Source organism: Saimiri boliviensis, chromosome 4, assembly GCF_048565385.1.
Source record: "Saimiri boliviensis isolate mSaiBol1 chromosome 4, mSaiBol1.pri, whole genome shotgun sequence".
Lineage (NCBI taxonomy): Eukaryota > Metazoa > Chordata > Mammalia > Primates > Cebidae > Saimiri > Saimiri boliviensis.
Genome location: NC_133452.1, coordinates 61564851 through 61582191, shown reverse-complemented (window position 1 = coordinate 61582191; position 17341 = coordinate 61564851). Strand labels below are relative to the sequence as shown.

Sequence of the window (17341 nt, the reverse complement as noted above, 5' to 3'; positions counted from 1 at the left end):
TTGAGGCCAGTCTGGCCAACATGGTGAAACCCTGTCTCTAGCAAAAATACAAAAATTAGCCAGGCATGGTAGCAGGTGCCTGTAATCCCAGCTACTCGGGAGGCCAAGGCAGGAGAATTACTTGAACCTGGGAGAGGTTCTAGTGAGCCAAGATCACGCCCCTGTATTCCAGCCTGGGTGACAAAGTGAAACTTCATCTCAAAAAAAAAAAAAAGTTCAAAAATTAGCTAGGTGTGGTGGCGTGCGCCTGTAGTCTACTTGGGAGCTAAGGCAGAAGAATCGCTTGAATCCGGGAAGCAGAAGTTGCAGTGAGCCAAAGATCGCACCACTGTACTCCAGCCTGGGCGACAAAGCTAGACTCCATCTCAAAAAAGAAACAAAAACAAAAATTATTAGCTATAATTTTATATATAATTTTTATATAGTTATGAGCTAATATTATAGCTATACATTATTAGCTAGAATTTTTCTAAAAAACATAAAACAGCAAGCAGTGGAGAGGATGGAACATTGCTTAGAAGAACATAACACAGAGTTCACAACCAGCCTGGGCAACATAGGAAAACCTCATCTCTATTTTAAAAATAACCAATGTAAAATGGTGCAGCCACTATGGAAAACAGTTTGGTGGTTCCTCAAAAAGCTAAACATAAGGCCAAGCATGATGGCTCATGCCTGTAATCCCAGCCCTTTGGGAGGCCAAGGCAGGTGGATCACTGGAGGTCAGGAGTTGGAGACCAGCCTGGCCAACGTGGTGAAACCCTGTCTCCACTAAACACAGAAAAATTAGCCAAGGTTGGTGGTGCATGCCTGTAGTTCCAGCTAGTCAGGAGGCTGAGGCAGAAGAATTGCTTGAACCCAGGAGGCAGAGGCTGTAGCAAGCTGAGATCACGCCATTGCACTCCAGCCTAAGTGACAGAGTGAGACTCCATCTCAAAAAAGAAAAAAAAAAAAGCTAAACATAGAATTACCACACAATCCAACAATTCCACTCCTAGGAATATTCTCAAAAGAACTGACTGACAATGTTCACCGCAGCATTATTCACAACAGCCAAAGGGTGGAAACTGCCCACGTGTTCAGCAAATAAACAAAATGTGGTATATGCTACAACAGAATATTATTCAGCCATAAAAGGAATGAGGTTCTAATACATATTACAACACGGACGAACCTCGAAAACATTAGGCTAAGTAAAATATGCCAGACACAAAAAGACCAATTTTTATGATTCTACATGAAATATCTAGAACAAACAAACTTCCAGGGAAAGAAAGCAGAGAAACTGTTCAGCTGGGCATACCAGGTTTTCCATGATTTAAATCTACTTTTTGGTCTTTTCTCACATTTTTTCACTCTATGAACCCGGGCTCCAACTAATTTGATATGTACTTTGAACATGTTCCATACTCACGCTATTTATTCTTTGCAGTCCTCTTCCCCTCTCCCTTTCTACCCATTAAAATCTTTACCCTTCAAAACATGATGTAGGCTGAAATGTGAAAAAAAAAAAAAAAAAAAAAAAGATGAAAAATCTTCTTTGTCCTTAAAAGGCTAGTCAAAAATCCACCTACTCTGCAAAGCCTTTCTCGACCTCTAGATCCCCACTACCATAGCCAACTAGATGCAAATACCTCATCCAACCAACCTCCATGGCACTTGTTTTCACTTCCCTTACATTTTCTTTCTTGTGTTCTACACACCATAAATCCATGCATTTGTCTAATCCTAATCCTCTCACCCCACCTGGGTTACAAATTCTACCAAAACAAGACTATGTTTATACTGCATTCATCTTTATATCATCTGCAGTACTTGTATGGTGAAACAGTGAATGCTTAATCAATAACTACTAGAACTAAACAAAAATCTAAAGCAAAGAAAGATGTGGAGTCTACATGAGAAAATTCCTTCATCTATACTGACATAAACACAATTCCAAAATGTAAAGGACATATTTTTAAAAGAACGAACAGAAGTGCCTTTCAAAGAAACAATGTGATGGTGAAATAGTGTAACAACATTTGTCATCAATAAAGTCCGGTAATAATAGGAAACATTTTTAAAAGGAAGTCCAAGCACAACATGAATACATTTGTAATCACCTTCTTTATGTCTGAATAAAAAGTATGATTAAGGGAACAAGCATCTAAGAAAAGAAAATAAGCCTATCTCTGCTTCTCAGATCCTCCCAAAATCAAGTCGATATGCAACTAAACAAAAGCAATTTTATATAACCCAGGGGGGTTGGGGGGGGATTTGTTGTTGTTGTTTAATTTTTTATTTTTTTTAGACAGAATCTCACTCTGTCGCCCAAGCTGCAATGCAGTGGCACGATCTCAGCTCACTGCATCCCTGCCTCCCAGGTTCAAGCAATTCTCCTGCCTCGGCCTCCCGAGTAGCTGGGATTATAGGTGCCCAACTAATTTTTTTGTATTTTAAGTAGAGATGGGGTTTCATCATGTTGGCCAGGCTGGTCTCAAACTCCTGGCCTAAAACAATCCAGGTGCCTCAGCCTCTCAAAATGCTGGGATTACAGGTGTGAGCCACTGCGCCCGGCCAACATAATGCAGTTATTAATTCAATGTTACCACATCTGTAAAACCTTCATGCTAGCCTATAATTCCTACTGTCAAGTTCCCAACTGCTTTCCTCTGCGTAGGACTTAAGTATGTATATGCTGCATGTCTGATACACCCCTCTGTCAGGATAGAACAAAGAGGGAATGACTTTTTAAAACAATTTAAACTTTTCTCAGATCTAATATTCCTTCAAGAGCCTTAGAAAACTATAAGCTCTACACAATGAGAGGCTGAGACAGGTGCATCACCTGAGGTCAGGAGATGATCAGCCTGGCCAATGTGGCAAAATCCTATCTCTACTAAAAATACAAAAATTAGCCAGGCGTGGTGGTGGACAACTGTAATCTCAGCTACCTGGGAGGCTAAGGCAGGAGAATCACTTGAATCCGGGAAGCAGAGGTTGCAGTGAGCCAAGATCATGCCACTGCACTCCAGCCCAGGCAAGGCTCTGTCTCAGAAAAAAAAAAGCCGGACGTGGTGGCTCACACGTAATCCTAGCACTCCTAGCACTTTGGGAGGCTGAGGTGGGTCGATCACCTGAGGTCAGGAGTTCAAGACCAGCCTGGCCATCATGGTGAAACCCCATCTTAAAAAAAAGAAAATCGACTATAAGCTCTGAACATGAACTTTAAGACATATCCCTTTGAATACAAAGCTGATACAAGCTTGTTTTTTCTAATGTTAAAAAACACAGCCTTGGTGACATAGTGAAACCTTGTCTCTACAAAAATCAGATGAGCATGACAGTGTGCCTGTAGTCCCAGCTACTTGGAGGCTAAGGCAGAAGGATCGCTTGAGTCTGGAGACAGAGGTTGCAGGGAGCTGAGATCGTGCAACTACACTCCAGTGTGGGTGACAGAGTGAGACCCTGTCTCAAAAAAAAGACAAAACAAAAAACAAAAACACTATCGGACAAGAGGTTACTGTCAAAAAAAAAAAAAAAAAAAAAAAAAAAAACCCAAAAAACAGAAAAACACACACAAAAAAAACAAACCACTCAACCAGAGACTGAGATAACCCATCCTATTGTAATTACAACTCTACAGAGAGTGCTGGTGTGCACGTGTAGTTCTAGCTACTCAGGAGGCTGAGGCAGGAGGATGACTCAGTCCAGGAGACTGAGGCTGCAGTGAGTAGTGATGGTGTCACTGCACTCCAAACTGGGTAACAATTTGAGACCCAGTCTCAAAAAAAAGAAAAATTTCATCTCCATTCTTTTCCCTGCATTTAATCCAAATTGATCATTGGGCCAATCACCAAACAGCTTTTAAAATGACAAGAAATAAGTAATGGTGGAAACGAGTGAAAATTCCAAGTCTGCACACCACTGTCATTCTCTCCTCGGTACTTACATTCAATAAACAGTGCAAGCTTTCTTAGAATTCTCTTTCTAATCTGACTATTCTACTACATCCTAATCTGTCACTGGAACAAGCCTCTGAAATGGACACACCCTCCCTATCTAGTTTCCCACCCAGCCATCACCAGCCTCCCCCTCCACCCACCAAACCATTCTCCACACAATGCTCCAAGCCAAACTGGCCATGTTTTATTACCATACTTTAAAACCTCCACTGCTTACCACATAACTTAAAGGATAAAGCATAACCCTCTTAAAGTAGCTGACTTGGTCACAAGAGCCAATCACATTCAAATCTTTGCCATTTACCAAACACCTCCATACTTTTGCATAATGCCCTTATCCCACTTACCTTTTAAGACCTATCTCATGAAACACTTGCCCAAATCCTAAAATCTAATCATTTACTCCTTCCTATGTGCTCTCACAGCACTTTCCACTAGCAGCCCTTTTAACACACATCATAATGTGTTATACTTATTTAATTACAGGAGGCAGCAGGGAGTACTGGCTAACAAGAGATGCTTTGGCATATGACAGAGTTGAGTCCAACACACAATCTGGTAGCTATATGACTTTAGGAAAGCTCCTCTAGAACTCAGTTTTCTCATAAATATAATGAGATAATATGTTAATCTAGCTCATTCACCCTACCCACCTTCAGGCTAGCAAACATTCACTGAACAGCAGCAGAGCTGAGTCTAGATGAGAAAGACCATGGTTATCGATCTCAGACTGAAAGGGGAAGTGGGTTTTACTTCTTCATGAAGGGGCTATGTCTAAGTTACAGAGGATTCCAGGAGAAACACCAGGAATCTATCTCCCTATCTAGACAATTCATTGGCAGCATCTATCTTACATAACTATTTTGTAACTCTGGAGTCTACTGAAGGCTTGCAACTTTCAGGGAAAGGCTTGGAGGGGTAAATTATGAAGGCTTTTGGTCAATTTTGGTTCCTTGGTTTGTACCTCCATGTTGGGGCTCAGTGATACCTAAAATACGGCATTTTGACATGCTGAACTGAAGAAGCCTCAAGGTCTCTCTAAGTTTTCTCTCTGCCCTCCTGATGCGCCCCACCATACCCCAAAGCCTTCATTTGCCTAAAATCCAGACCCACCAAAAGGAACAACTGCTTTTCTTTTCCTCCTGTAATCAAGAAGGTAACCACAGCTAAACAGACTCTTTCACAACATAATGTACAAGTTAATCTCTGTTTCCTGATCCATTCTCCTAGCAATCCTAGCAACAGAATTCCTCTTCTCCCCCTTCCCATACGTGTTTCAGCAGGATGGTATATAAGCTTCTGAACCACATTGGGGTGTAAGGAATTACCTTTTGGTTTACCCCATGTACACATTAAATTCATTTGTATGCCTTTACTCCAATTTTTTTTTTTTTTTTTTTTTGAGACGGAGTTTCACTCTTGTTACCCAGGCTGGAGTGCCATGGCGCGATCTCGGCTCACCGCAACCTCCACCTCCTGGGTTCAGGTGATTCTCCTGCCTCAGCCTCCTGAGTAGCTGGGATTACAGGCACGCTCCACCATGCCCAGCTAATTTTTTGTATTTTTAGTAGAGACGGGGTTTCACCATGTTGACCAGGATGGTCTCGATCTCTTGACCTTGTGATCCACCCGTGTCGGCCTCCCAAAGTGCTGGGATTACAGGCTTGAGCCACCGCGCCCGGCCTGCCTTTACTCCAATTAATCTGCCCTGTCTGAGTTGATTTTGCAGCAAATCTTAGAGGGCAAAAGGGAAGTTTTCCTTGGCCCCTACATGCACATTTTGTTTTCTAATAATAAATGCATTTAAATGAATGATTAGTTTATGCCTTGGGGCACACAATGTATAAGTATGTGAAATTAAACACTGAAAGATGTGGAGATAGAGCTATAAAAGAGCCGAGTTTCCATATGTCAAAGTTAAACTGGTATAAATTGAAATTACAATATTTAGGATGTTTAATGGAACCCCTATGGTAAACACACAAAAAGTAACTACAGAATATACTCAAAAGAAAATGAGGTGTGAGCGGTGGCTCGTGCATGTAATCCCAGCACTTTGAGAGGCCAAGACGCAGATCGCTTGAGCCCAGGAGTTTGAGAGAAGCCTGAGCAACATGGCAAAACCCAGTCTCTATTTAAAAACAAAATAAAAGAAAAAGAAAGAAAGAAAATGTAAAGAAATGTAAACATTTCACTAAAAAAAAAAAATCAGCTAAATTTAAAAAAAAAAATAGTAATACAGGAAATAAGAAACAAAAGGCTATATACCTATAGAAAACAAACAGCAAAATGACAGAAGTCCTTTTTCTTTTATGTGTGTGACAGGGTCTTGTTCTGTCAACCAGGTTGAAGTGCAGTGACATGATCATAGCTCACTGCAGCCTCGACCTCCTGGGCTCAAGTGATCCTCCTGCCTCAACCTCCTAAGTAGCTAGGACTAAAGATGCATACCACCATGCCTAATTTTTTTTTTTAATTGTTTGTAGGAACAAGGTCTGATTATGTTGCCCATGCTGGTTCACACTCCTGGACTCAAGTGATCCTCCCACCTCAGCCTCCCAAAGTGCAGGGATTACAGGAATGAGACATTGCACTTGGCCCTCCTTCCTTAATAGTAATTACTCTAAATGTAAATGGTTAAATGTTACAATCAAAAGACTGGCAGAATGGATTAAAAGCACCTGATCCAACTATGTGCACCTATAAGAGACTCACTTGAGATCCAAAGACACAAACAGACTGAAGGTGAAAGATGGAAAAAAAAATATTCCATGCAAATAGTAACCAAAAGATAGCAGGGTGGTGACTACACTAACATTAGATGAGATGGACTTTAAAACAGAAAAGATTACAAGAGATAAAAGACATTACATATTAGTAAGAGTTTCAATACAGCAAGAAGATATAACATTTATAAACATTTATGTTATCTAATGACCATCAAAATATATAATGCAAAAACAAACAGAACTGAATAGAGAAACAGACTGCTACAATAACAGTTTAAGACTTCAGGCCAGGCACGGTGGCTCAGGCCTGTATATCCCAGCACTTTGGGAAGCCGAGGCAGGCAGATCATGAGGTCAACAGATCGAAACCATCCTGGCCAACATAGTGAAACCCCAATCTCTACTAAAATACAAAAATTAGCTGGGCGTGGTGGCACATGCCTGTAGTCCCAGCTACTCGGGAGGCTGAAGCAAAAGAATCACTTGAACCCGGGAGGTGGAGATTGCAGTGAGCCAAGATCGTGCCACTGTACTCCAGCCTGGCACCTGGCAACAGAGGGAGACTGTCTCAAAAAAAAAAAAAGAAAAAGAAAAGTAAAAAGACTTCAATACACCCTCCACCCCCAATAATGGATAGGCAACCAAACAGAAGAAAAGGAAATACAAACCAACTAGATCTAATAGACATACGTAACTACCCAACAGCAGCAGCACACACACTGTTCTCAAGTGCCCATGGGACATTTTGCAGGAGACTATATGTTAAGCCACAAATTAAGTCTCAGTATATTTTAAAAGACAGATACTATACAAAGTATCTTCTCTGACCATAACAGATGAGTATAACCAATACAGATGAGTGTACTGAAATACAAAGAAGTTAAATCAGTAACCAATAAAGATGAGTACACTGAAACACACAGAAGTTAAATAACTTGCCTAAAATCACTGTAAGCAGCAGAGCCAGGTTTCAAAACCAGGCAATTTTAAAAAGTAAGGTCAGAGTAAGGTTAATTAAGTTTTGAAAAGGGAAGATCAAGTCCCAAAAGTGAGATGAAGAAGTCAAAACAAACAAAAACTTTTTTTAAATGATACATTTTATCTCAATTCAAAAGATCTATAATCAACCTAAGGAAAGAATAAAAACATGCTTTTGATTATTTGAAATTCTAATAATTGCAGGCAATCAGTTATTTTCTGTTGTCAAATATACCAGTGAAAGCCTAATGATATATAATGTTTAAAGTGATAACTCTTCTATTGTAAATCAAAAAAGTAGTAAAAAAAATTATGCACTTAAGAATAATGGTTGGATTGAAATTCCACATAAATATTAAGAACACTTGTCATTTTAAAAGCACTAGGCAAGACAAACATTAACAGTTACCAAGAACGCACAAAGTGGGCAGTGCACACAAAAAGTAACAGCACAGTATTGCTGGCAATACCAAAGATGAGTAGTGCTAAGGTAATTATGTACAATTATTTCAAAATGTTAACGATATCCAAATTACATAAGGCTTCAATCACAGCAAAATGGTAAATATTCTGGAAGCCATTAAGAAACAACTATGAAGCCGGGTGCAGTCGCTCAGGCCTGTAATCCCAGCACTTTGGGAGGCCGAGACGGGTGGATCACGAGGTCAAGAGATCAAGACCATCCTGGTCAACATGGTGAAACCCTATCTCTACTAAAAACACAAAAATTAGCTGGGCATGGTGGCGCGCGCCTGTAGTCCCAGCTACTCAGGAGGCTGAGGCAGGAGAATTGCTTGAACCCAGGAGACGGAGGTTGTGGTGAGCCGAGATCGCACTCCAGCCTGGGTAACAAGAGTGAAACTCTGTCTCAAAAAAAAAAAAAAAAGAAAAAGAAACAGCTATGATGACTGTGAACTTGTATTATTAAAGTTTTGACAAAAATATCTGGCTTTTAACTACCAGAACTTACAATACTGTCCTGTAAGTGCTTCTTAGCTATATAAAACAAAAAGGCTAACACATTAGTTTTTTGGATTTTTGTTGTTAGCAAAGAGCACATACCAAAACAAATACACTACTTCCCAAAATGACAACTACAGCAAAAGACCATTACTAAGAAAGCTCTCCTCTAAGCAGCACTTCTCAAACATAGCTACAATTTAGAATCATACAGGGATCTTTTAAAAATACCAATACAAAGCACCCACTCCAGACCAAATAAATCAGAGTATCTGGGGATGGGTACAAGTGTTCTATCTAAAAAGTTTCCGAGGTGACTCTAATGTATAGCCGAGGTTAAGAACCACTGTGCCAGCCAGGCGCGGTGGCTCAAGCCTGTAATCCCAGCACTTTGGGAGGCCGAGATGGGTGGATCACGAGGTCGAGAGATCGAGACCATCCTGGTCAACATGGTGAAACCCCGTCTCTACTAAAAATACAAAAAAAATTAGCTGGGCATGGTGGCGCGTGCCTGTAATCCCAGCTACTCAGGAGGCTAAGGCAGGAGAATTGCCTGAACCCAGGAGGCGGAGGTTGCGGTGAGCCGAGATCGCACCATTGCACTCCAGCCTGGATAACAAGAGCGAAACTCCGTCTCAAAAAAAAAAAGAACCACCGTGCCAAGAAAATCTAAGCCCTACACATTATCATCTCATACAGAGATGTTGTCCTTAATTGTCTGAAAAAGTATTCATTTTATTCAGCCAATTTGCAAACCAAGAGAATAAGACAGATAGAACCCTTTAACTACTAAAAAGAGTATTAATTATAAGTATGCTTAGCTAAACAGGTTAGGCAAAAATCAAGGCAAAGGGATTCCATTAATAATGTTTTAGATAACAGGTATGTTCAATTAACATGTCAAATATGCCAATAAATAAACTATTTCCATTTTTCAAACTGTAGACTTTACAAGCTGTGAAATGGTGTTATGCTTTCTGATGCATTCCAGAGCCCACTGATTCCAAAGAGCCATACTGAAACAACTGTCAACCTTAAAATTTAAAGTCCTAAATGTGTTGCAGGAAAAAAAAAAAAAACCCTAAATAAAGATTACTTAAACTGGGCTGGGCACAGTAGCTCATGCCTATAATCCCAGCATTTTGGGAGTTCGAGGTGGGTGGATCACTTGAGGTCAGGAGTTTGAGACCAGCCTGGCCAACCTGGTGAAACCCTGTCTCTACTAAAAATACAAAAATTAGCTAGGTGTAGTGGTGGGTACCTGTAATCCCAGCTACTTGGGAGATTGAGGCAGGAGAACCACTTGAACCCAGGAGGTGGAGGTTGCATTGAGCCAAGATCATCCCATTGCACTTGAGCCTGGGCAAGAGCACGAGATTTCATCTCAAAAAAAAAATTACTTAAACTGAACTTTAAGGTTGCATAACTGCTGGAGAAAACCTTTTCATGGTTTCATGCACATGCTGTCTCTGAAAATACTGTCAGAACTCTGAAATTCAAATGCAAGTCTATACTTTTGTATTTGGCTACTTAATTGTTTTACAGGAAAACTAAATAAATTAAGCTTCAGAAACAAGCATTAAAATATGCTGCTGTAGCTAGGGCAAAATGGCTCACGCCTGTAATCCCAAAACTTTGGGAGGCCGAGGCAGGTGGATCAATTGAGGTCAGGAGTTCAAGATCAGTCTGGCAAACATGGTGAAACCCCATCTCTAATAAAAATACAAAAATAAGCCAGGCATGGTGGCACAGGCCTGTTATCCCAGCTAATCATTTGAACACGGAAGGCGGAGGCTGCAGTGAGCAGAGATAGTGCTGTACTTCAGCCTGGGCGACAGAGAGAGACTCCATCTCAATAAATAAATAAATAAATAAGCTGTTGTGTTTCCCCAAAATAGTACTACGGGTCCACATCTTTTATTTAAATCCTTGAGAATAAATGCGCTTCAGAATTTTTTGGATTTTAGAAAGATAACCCAGTGTTTATACTCAAATAGACCCTGTAGGGTCTAAAACAGCACCGATTACCAAACAAATTAATATTCCAAGAACAAAACATAACTTTTCTAAGTGAGATAAAGATTATTAAGTAGCCTCCTGTCAGTACAAGTCAGCAAATTATTTTGCAGCAAACTTCTGAAAAAACTTCCTTTTCAGAGCTTTGAATGAAGCAGTAGTTCAAGATTTCTCTTTGAGATTCAAGAAACTGCAACTGGGCTGCAGAAAAAAGTCACTATGATGAAAACATCCTTTTAATACAACTGTAATTCTATGGAAACTACTCACGTTATTAGGATAAATCCATGAAAAAGGCCCAAGTGGTGCCCAACAATTTTCATAATCATTAGAATAGCATTTAAGTGTTCATCTTAATTTTCTTAACACGATTTTTAGACCAAATACATCAATATATGTGTATTCACTAAGGCAAGCCTGAAGCAGAGAGCCAGATGTAAAACGGGCAAATCAACACCCATAGTTCACCTTTCTATCTAGCAGTATAGAAATCACACAGAGCTCTGAAGCTAAGCGACTAATGTTCTAACCCAAACTCAACCACACAGGAAAATTACTTACATACTCTACCCCCAGTTTCTTTATCTGTAAATGGAGATAATAATAGAACCTACCTCACTGCGTTTTTCAGAGGATTAAATAAAACCTCAAGTCCACAATTTACAAATAGTATTAATTCCCTCCACCTAAACTACCACCACTGTTTCAAAAACACTTATGTCCTGAAGGAGGTCAAGTATGACTTGTTGGCAGGGTGCAGCAGCTCACACCTGTAGTCCCAGCACTTTGGGAGGCCAAGGCAGGCAGATCACTTGATGTCAGGAGTTCAAGACCAGCCTGGTCAACGTGGTGAAACCCCATCTCTACTGAAAATATGAAAATAAGCCAGGCATAGTGGCTCACGCCTGTCATCCCAATTATTTGGGAGACTGGGGCAGAATTACTTGAACCCAGGAGGTAGAGGCTGCAGTGAGTCAAGATCGACCCATTGCACTCCACCCTGGGCAACAGAGTGAGACTCTGTCTCAAAAAATAAATAGTATGATTCGTCTATGAAACCAGGTGAATTTTATAAAACCCACCATGAAAATATGACTTTCAAGTTTCAAAAATCCATCCTGACATGGTGGTTCAAGTCTATAAGCCCAGCTACTTGGGAGGCTGAAGTAGGAGGATGACTTGAATTGAATTCAAGACCAGCCTGGACAAATAATGAGGCTCTCCCTGTTTAAAAAAAAAAAAAAAAAAAACTTCAAAAATCCAATGTAGGTTTAAAAATGATGGCTAATTTCTGAAATCAGGGCAGAACACTTTTTTTATACCTTTGTTCTGCCTGATCAAAACACATTCTAGCCAAAAGTACCTACCCTCTCCCAATACCCTTTTGTCTTCTACACTACCAATCGCACACATAATGGTTGTTAGATGAAAATAAACTACTGAAAGTGGACCCTTTTAACTTGAAATACAACAACCAGAAGAATGGCCTAGGTTTTACAGAAAAGAAAAGCCATTACAGTATTAAGACTTCACTTATATACAACCACTGCCTAAAGAACCTACCCAATTTTTTTGTTTCCTTTTTCAACATCGAGGAAGAACCTACACAATTTAAACGCACTTAGGAAATAAGGTACCACAGTCCAAAAATCCAAATTTCATAAACTACCCATTGAGTAACAAAACTATTAAGACTGGTAACTTTGGACAGATTTTTGCATCTAATCGATTTTTAAACTTACAGTCAAATGTACAGAATAATGGAATCTTTTGTTACTATTTATCCTAAATTTATTCTAGTTCTATTCCAACTGAAGAATGTTACTTTCCTGCAGACCACATGAAGCAGAGGGTAAAAAAAACGAATGTTAATAGGGCATTGAATCTGTCTGGAAGTATAACAAGTTTTGAGCTGATTCAACGCTTCACTATTAACAACTGCCCCAGAGTATATAACATGGACAACTAGACCTCCAGCACACCCAATGTAAGAGAAGATATTTAAGCAAGCTATCACAGCTCTTGTGAAACAGAAAGCTTTCCCTAAGTTGTTAATACTCAAAACCTACTCCTTACTGTTAACACTACCATAAATAACCCATTAGGCCCTCGCAGTTACATCAGCTTTAAGAATATCATCTGCCATATGTCCTAGCAGAGTGCAACAAATGGATGCAAACATTACCCAAACTTAAACTGAAATATGAAGAGAATCTGTTATTCTGTGCTTTAATTCGATGTTGTTTAATGTGAAAAGATTGAGAACCAAAAGGAAATGGAACCACTACCTCAAAATTCCCTAAAAGATTAATTAAACGAGACTTAATCCTTCATACTTGCACTTTTTCCGTCACAAACAGGAAACTCCGAAGAAAGGGAAATAGAAAAAAAAAAAAAAAAAGCCTATTTTTGCTAAGAGGAATAACGGCATTGCTTCCAACCCCCACAGTGAGTGAACAAATGAAAAAGCAACGGGAGGAAGTGACGGGGGTGGGCGGTGGAGAGCTCAGCTGGAGTCCTAAGCATGCCACCCGGCTCAGAGATGCCCTAAAACATCTGTGGGAGCAGCTGCAACAGGAAAACGGGAGTCAGGGGAGTAGGGCCGCGAACTGGAGGGACTGAGAGTTGTGCCCGCACGTTCGGTCTCTTCCTTGGCCAACTCTCTGCTCACCTCCCAAGTCCCCATCCTCCCCATCCCATCCCGCGCCCTCCATAAAGAAAAATCCCCAATAAAAGCAGAGGCAGAGAAGACAAAGAGGCAGGAGGAGGTTGCAAGGAGCGTCCAGAACAATGGAGAAGACGGAGCGAGCGAAACTCCTGAGGACAATAAAGGGAGGTGGAGAAGCGCCGAGGGAAACGCCGGGGTCCCTGACCCCGCCAGTGGCGGACGCCGGACACAGGCCGGGCTGCGCCGTCCGTGTCACCCCGGACGCCGCGGGCTGGGCCGGGCGGGCGGGCGCCGCAGGGCCCGGGGGTGCTGGCTGGGCCTGCGCTGGTCGGCGGGCAGCGGCTGGCGGGACTCACCGGCATTCTGGTCTCGGGGCCAGAGGTAGTATGTGGCCGGGATCACGATGAGCCCCACGAAGGAGGTGAGGAAGTAGAAGAAGGTGTTCCCACTGTCATCGTACTGGAACTGCTGCCCGGCCATGGCACCCCCTCCTCCTCCTCGCTCTTCTCACCGCCGCCGCCACGACCACGCTCTGCACTCCCGCTCCCAACGCCCCGGCCCGAGTGGCGTAGCTTGGACGCCGCGGCCGCCGCCGCCTCCCCTCCTTGCCCCCACGCTACTCTCCCCTACACGCCGCTACCGCCGCCACCGCCGCTGCCGTCGCCAGCTCTCGCGAGAAGAGATAGTTCTCGCCCCGCTCCGTTTTCCCTCCCCCTGCCTGTCCCCCACACGCTCGCTAAGGGAGACGTGGCGAGCGCAACGGTGGAACTCCGAGAGGTCTCGCCCTTAGCCCCGCCCCCAACCCAGAGCCACGCCCCTAACTCCTCCCCTATGGCCCCGCCCCTGGCCCCGCCGCCTTCCTCCACCGCTCAGTTTCCCCGCGCCCCAAGCCGGATTCCGGGCGTCGGCCTGTAGGATCCCAGCGAAGGCTTCCCGGCGTAGCAGCGGCCGCGGACAGGTCTCCTGGCTGTGACTGCGGTCCCAACTATTCAGAGAAGAGCTGACTTGCTTGCCTCCTCCTCTCTTCCATCCCTATCCTAGCTGTCCTGCCCACTCGATTAATTGCCCTAGTTGAACGTGCTTCGCTGGGTTTTGGATCCGCTCCTCCAGCCCCCATATTTTGGAAACAAGTGTCATTTAGAATAGGGGGTGGGGAGACGTGGGTTGTAGTTGTGTTTGCAAAGCAGTGTTTACTATTAAAAGATTGGAATCTACGCTGTGCCCATTTTGCAGATGAGGATTTCCCCAAGCCCTTACAGATGGCGCCCTACTCATTCCAGAGCTGCTAATTATAGCCACCAACTCAGGCGGTAGGCTGAGACCTTTATTGCTTTGTGTCATTTAATCGTCAGTAAACCCCATGGAATAAAGCAAAATGTGTCCGCTCTACAAATGAGAAAATTGAGGCTCAGAGTGACCCACATCATTTTGACGCCACAAAGCCAGTGTGCCCTTGACCCTGCATCTCCCAGGACCTTAACATTTCCTGCAGTGGTTGGCATTCTTCCCGCAGGCAGTGAACAAGAACCTGCGTTTCAGGCTGGACGGTGGAGGGAGCTGTCGCTCTCCGGAGCCCCTCCCTCCCCTGGCTGTGGGACCCTAGAGGCTGGTGTCAGCTGAGCTGGGTACTGGGATTGTGCCCAGATGTTGGAACGGCCCCACGGTCCAGCGGCAGCTGTGGCTGGGGTCTGTCCCAGAGTCCATTGCCCCTCCTCGGGTCAAAAGGATAGCCTACCTAGTTGTAGACATTAGAAGGACTGATTGTGAAAATGCTTTTCAAAGGAGAAAGTATGTGATATGCAAATACTAAATATTACACTATGTTTCAAAGACATTTTAATACTTTATACTCTGTTAACTAAATGCATTTTATTATTCCTTCCATTGTTGGAGAAAAAATCTGGGGTTGCTCATTGTCTTTTATTTCATGTCTTCAAAACTGGTATCTATCGTAATCAGGAATACTTTCTTGCATAATAGACTGTGTTCATATGTATTCTCTCTTCCCCTCAAATTTCCTATCTGGTCACTTTGAAAGAAAATTTCTGAAATTCATTTCCATGCATTTCCCCCTCCCTTTTTTTCTGCACAAAGTTTCCAAACTATATTATAGGTGAAAAAATAAAACCAAGAAATGAAGGGAAGATTGGACTATGAAATCAACATAGCATTGTGATCACCCAAAGCTGATATACCCAGAGTGAACAATTTGCCTTGCAGAAAATTAGTCACAGACTCCTCTCAGCTAAAGTGAGCAGGATCCTGAAGTTCCTTTTGTTCGTTGAATATATTATTAAGTCTTCCTGGATTTTAATAATGCTGAACTTTTTTTTATTACTTCTATTATGTTTTACTCAGCATTTGTGTAAAGGTAATACATCAGTTTTGTAAACTTGCAGCAATATAAGTTATTGATGAATAATACTTCCCTTCTTTCTTTCTGCAGGAATATTTTCACTGCAGCTTTGGGGTCATGCCTAAGAGTGCCTTGAACCAAACTGAAAGAGCAATTTGAAAAAACCCTGACCAATCTAAAACGGGATTTTTTTAACCAAAGTATGTTCAATATTTGAAAATGTATCCTCTATTTTCAAAAGTATACATTTTGTTTACCTAGAACTTAGTATTACTGAACACAGACAACCTCAGACCTCTCAAACATTCTCCAAAGCAAATCTAAATCATACCTTTAATTAATTCCATCGAAATTTCTGATTCACACTGATTTTTTTTTTTTTTTTTTGAGACGATCTAGTTCTGTCGCTCAGGCTAAAGTGCAGTGGCATGTTCTTGGCTCACTGCAGCCTCTGCCTCTGGGTTCGAGTAATTCTCATGCCTCAGCCTCCCGAGTAGCTGGGACTACAAGCAGGCAGATCACTTAAGGCCAAGAGTTCAAGACCAGCCTGGCCAACATGGCAAAACCCAGTCTCTACTTAAAAACAAAAATTAGCTGGGCGTGGTGACAGGTACCTGTAGTCCCAGCTACTTGGGAGGCTGCAGCAGGAGAATCACTTCAACCCAGGAGGTGAAGGTTGCAATGAGCCAAGATTGTGCCACTGCATTCTAGCATGGGTGGCACAGCGAGACCATGTCTAAAAAAAAAAAAAAAAAAAGGCACTGGGCATCTTAGTATTAACTCGATATGTCTGTAATTAACTATTTTAATCAATTTTGTTTTTGTTTTTGTTTTTGTTTTTGTTTTTGTTTTTTTGAGATGGAGTTTCGCTCGTTACCCAGGCTGGAGTGCAATGGCGCGATCTCGGCTCACCGCAACCTCCGCCTCCTGGGTTCAGGCAATTCTCCTGCCTCAGCCTCCTGAGTAGCTGGGATTATAGGCACGCGCCACCATGCCCAGTTAATTTTTTTTGTATTTTTAGTAGAGACGGGGTTTCACCATGTTGACCAGGTTGGTCTCGATCTCTCGACCTTGTGATCCACCCGCCTCGGCCTCCCAAAGTGCTGGGATTACAGGCTTGAGCCACCGCGCCTGGCCAATCAATTTTGTTTTAATTGCTAGATAGACATTTTCCCTCAAATGTAGAAAGCCTGACTATTATTTTGGGGTTCCTTCTTATACTTTGCTTTTTCCTTAGCGTGACTCTTTCCTTCTTTGTATATATATATATATATATTTTTTTTTTTTTTTTTTTTTGAGACAGAGTATCCCTCTGTAGCCCAGCCTGGGGTGGTGCAATCTTGGCTCACTGCAACCTCCACCTCCCAATTCAAGCAATTTTCCCACCTCAGCCTCCCAAGCAGCTGGGACTACAAGCATGCACCACCATACCCAGTCATTATTATTATTATTATTAATTTTTTTTTTTGAGATGAAGTCTTGCTCTGTCTCACAGTCTGGAGTGTAATGGTTCAATCTCAGCTCACTGCAAAGCCTCCAGGTTTACACAATTTTCCTGTCTCAGCCTCCTGAATAGCTGGGATTACAGGTACCTGCCACCATGCCCAATTAATTTTTTGTATTTTTAGTAGATACAACATTTCACCATGTTGTTCAGGCTAGTATTGAACTCCTGACCTCAAGTAAT

At 42.2% G+C, this 17341-nt stretch overlaps 1 protein-coding gene across 1 annotated transcript in view; it reads right to left on the bottom strand.

Moving 5' to 3' along the window:
• SEC63 (SEC63 homolog, protein translocation regulator) overlaps positions 1-13992 on the bottom strand; it is an 85981-nt gene extending 71989 nt beyond the window's left edge. Inside the window, exon 1 of the mRNA XM_039467516.2 lies at positions 13655-13992. Within this exon, the coding sequence (XP_039323450.1) occupies positions 13655-13778 (124 nt within the window). The 5' untranslated portion in view covers positions 13779-13992. The remainder of the gene's footprint in view (positions 1-13654) is intronic.
• Positions 13993-17341: the final 3349 nt, after the last annotated feature.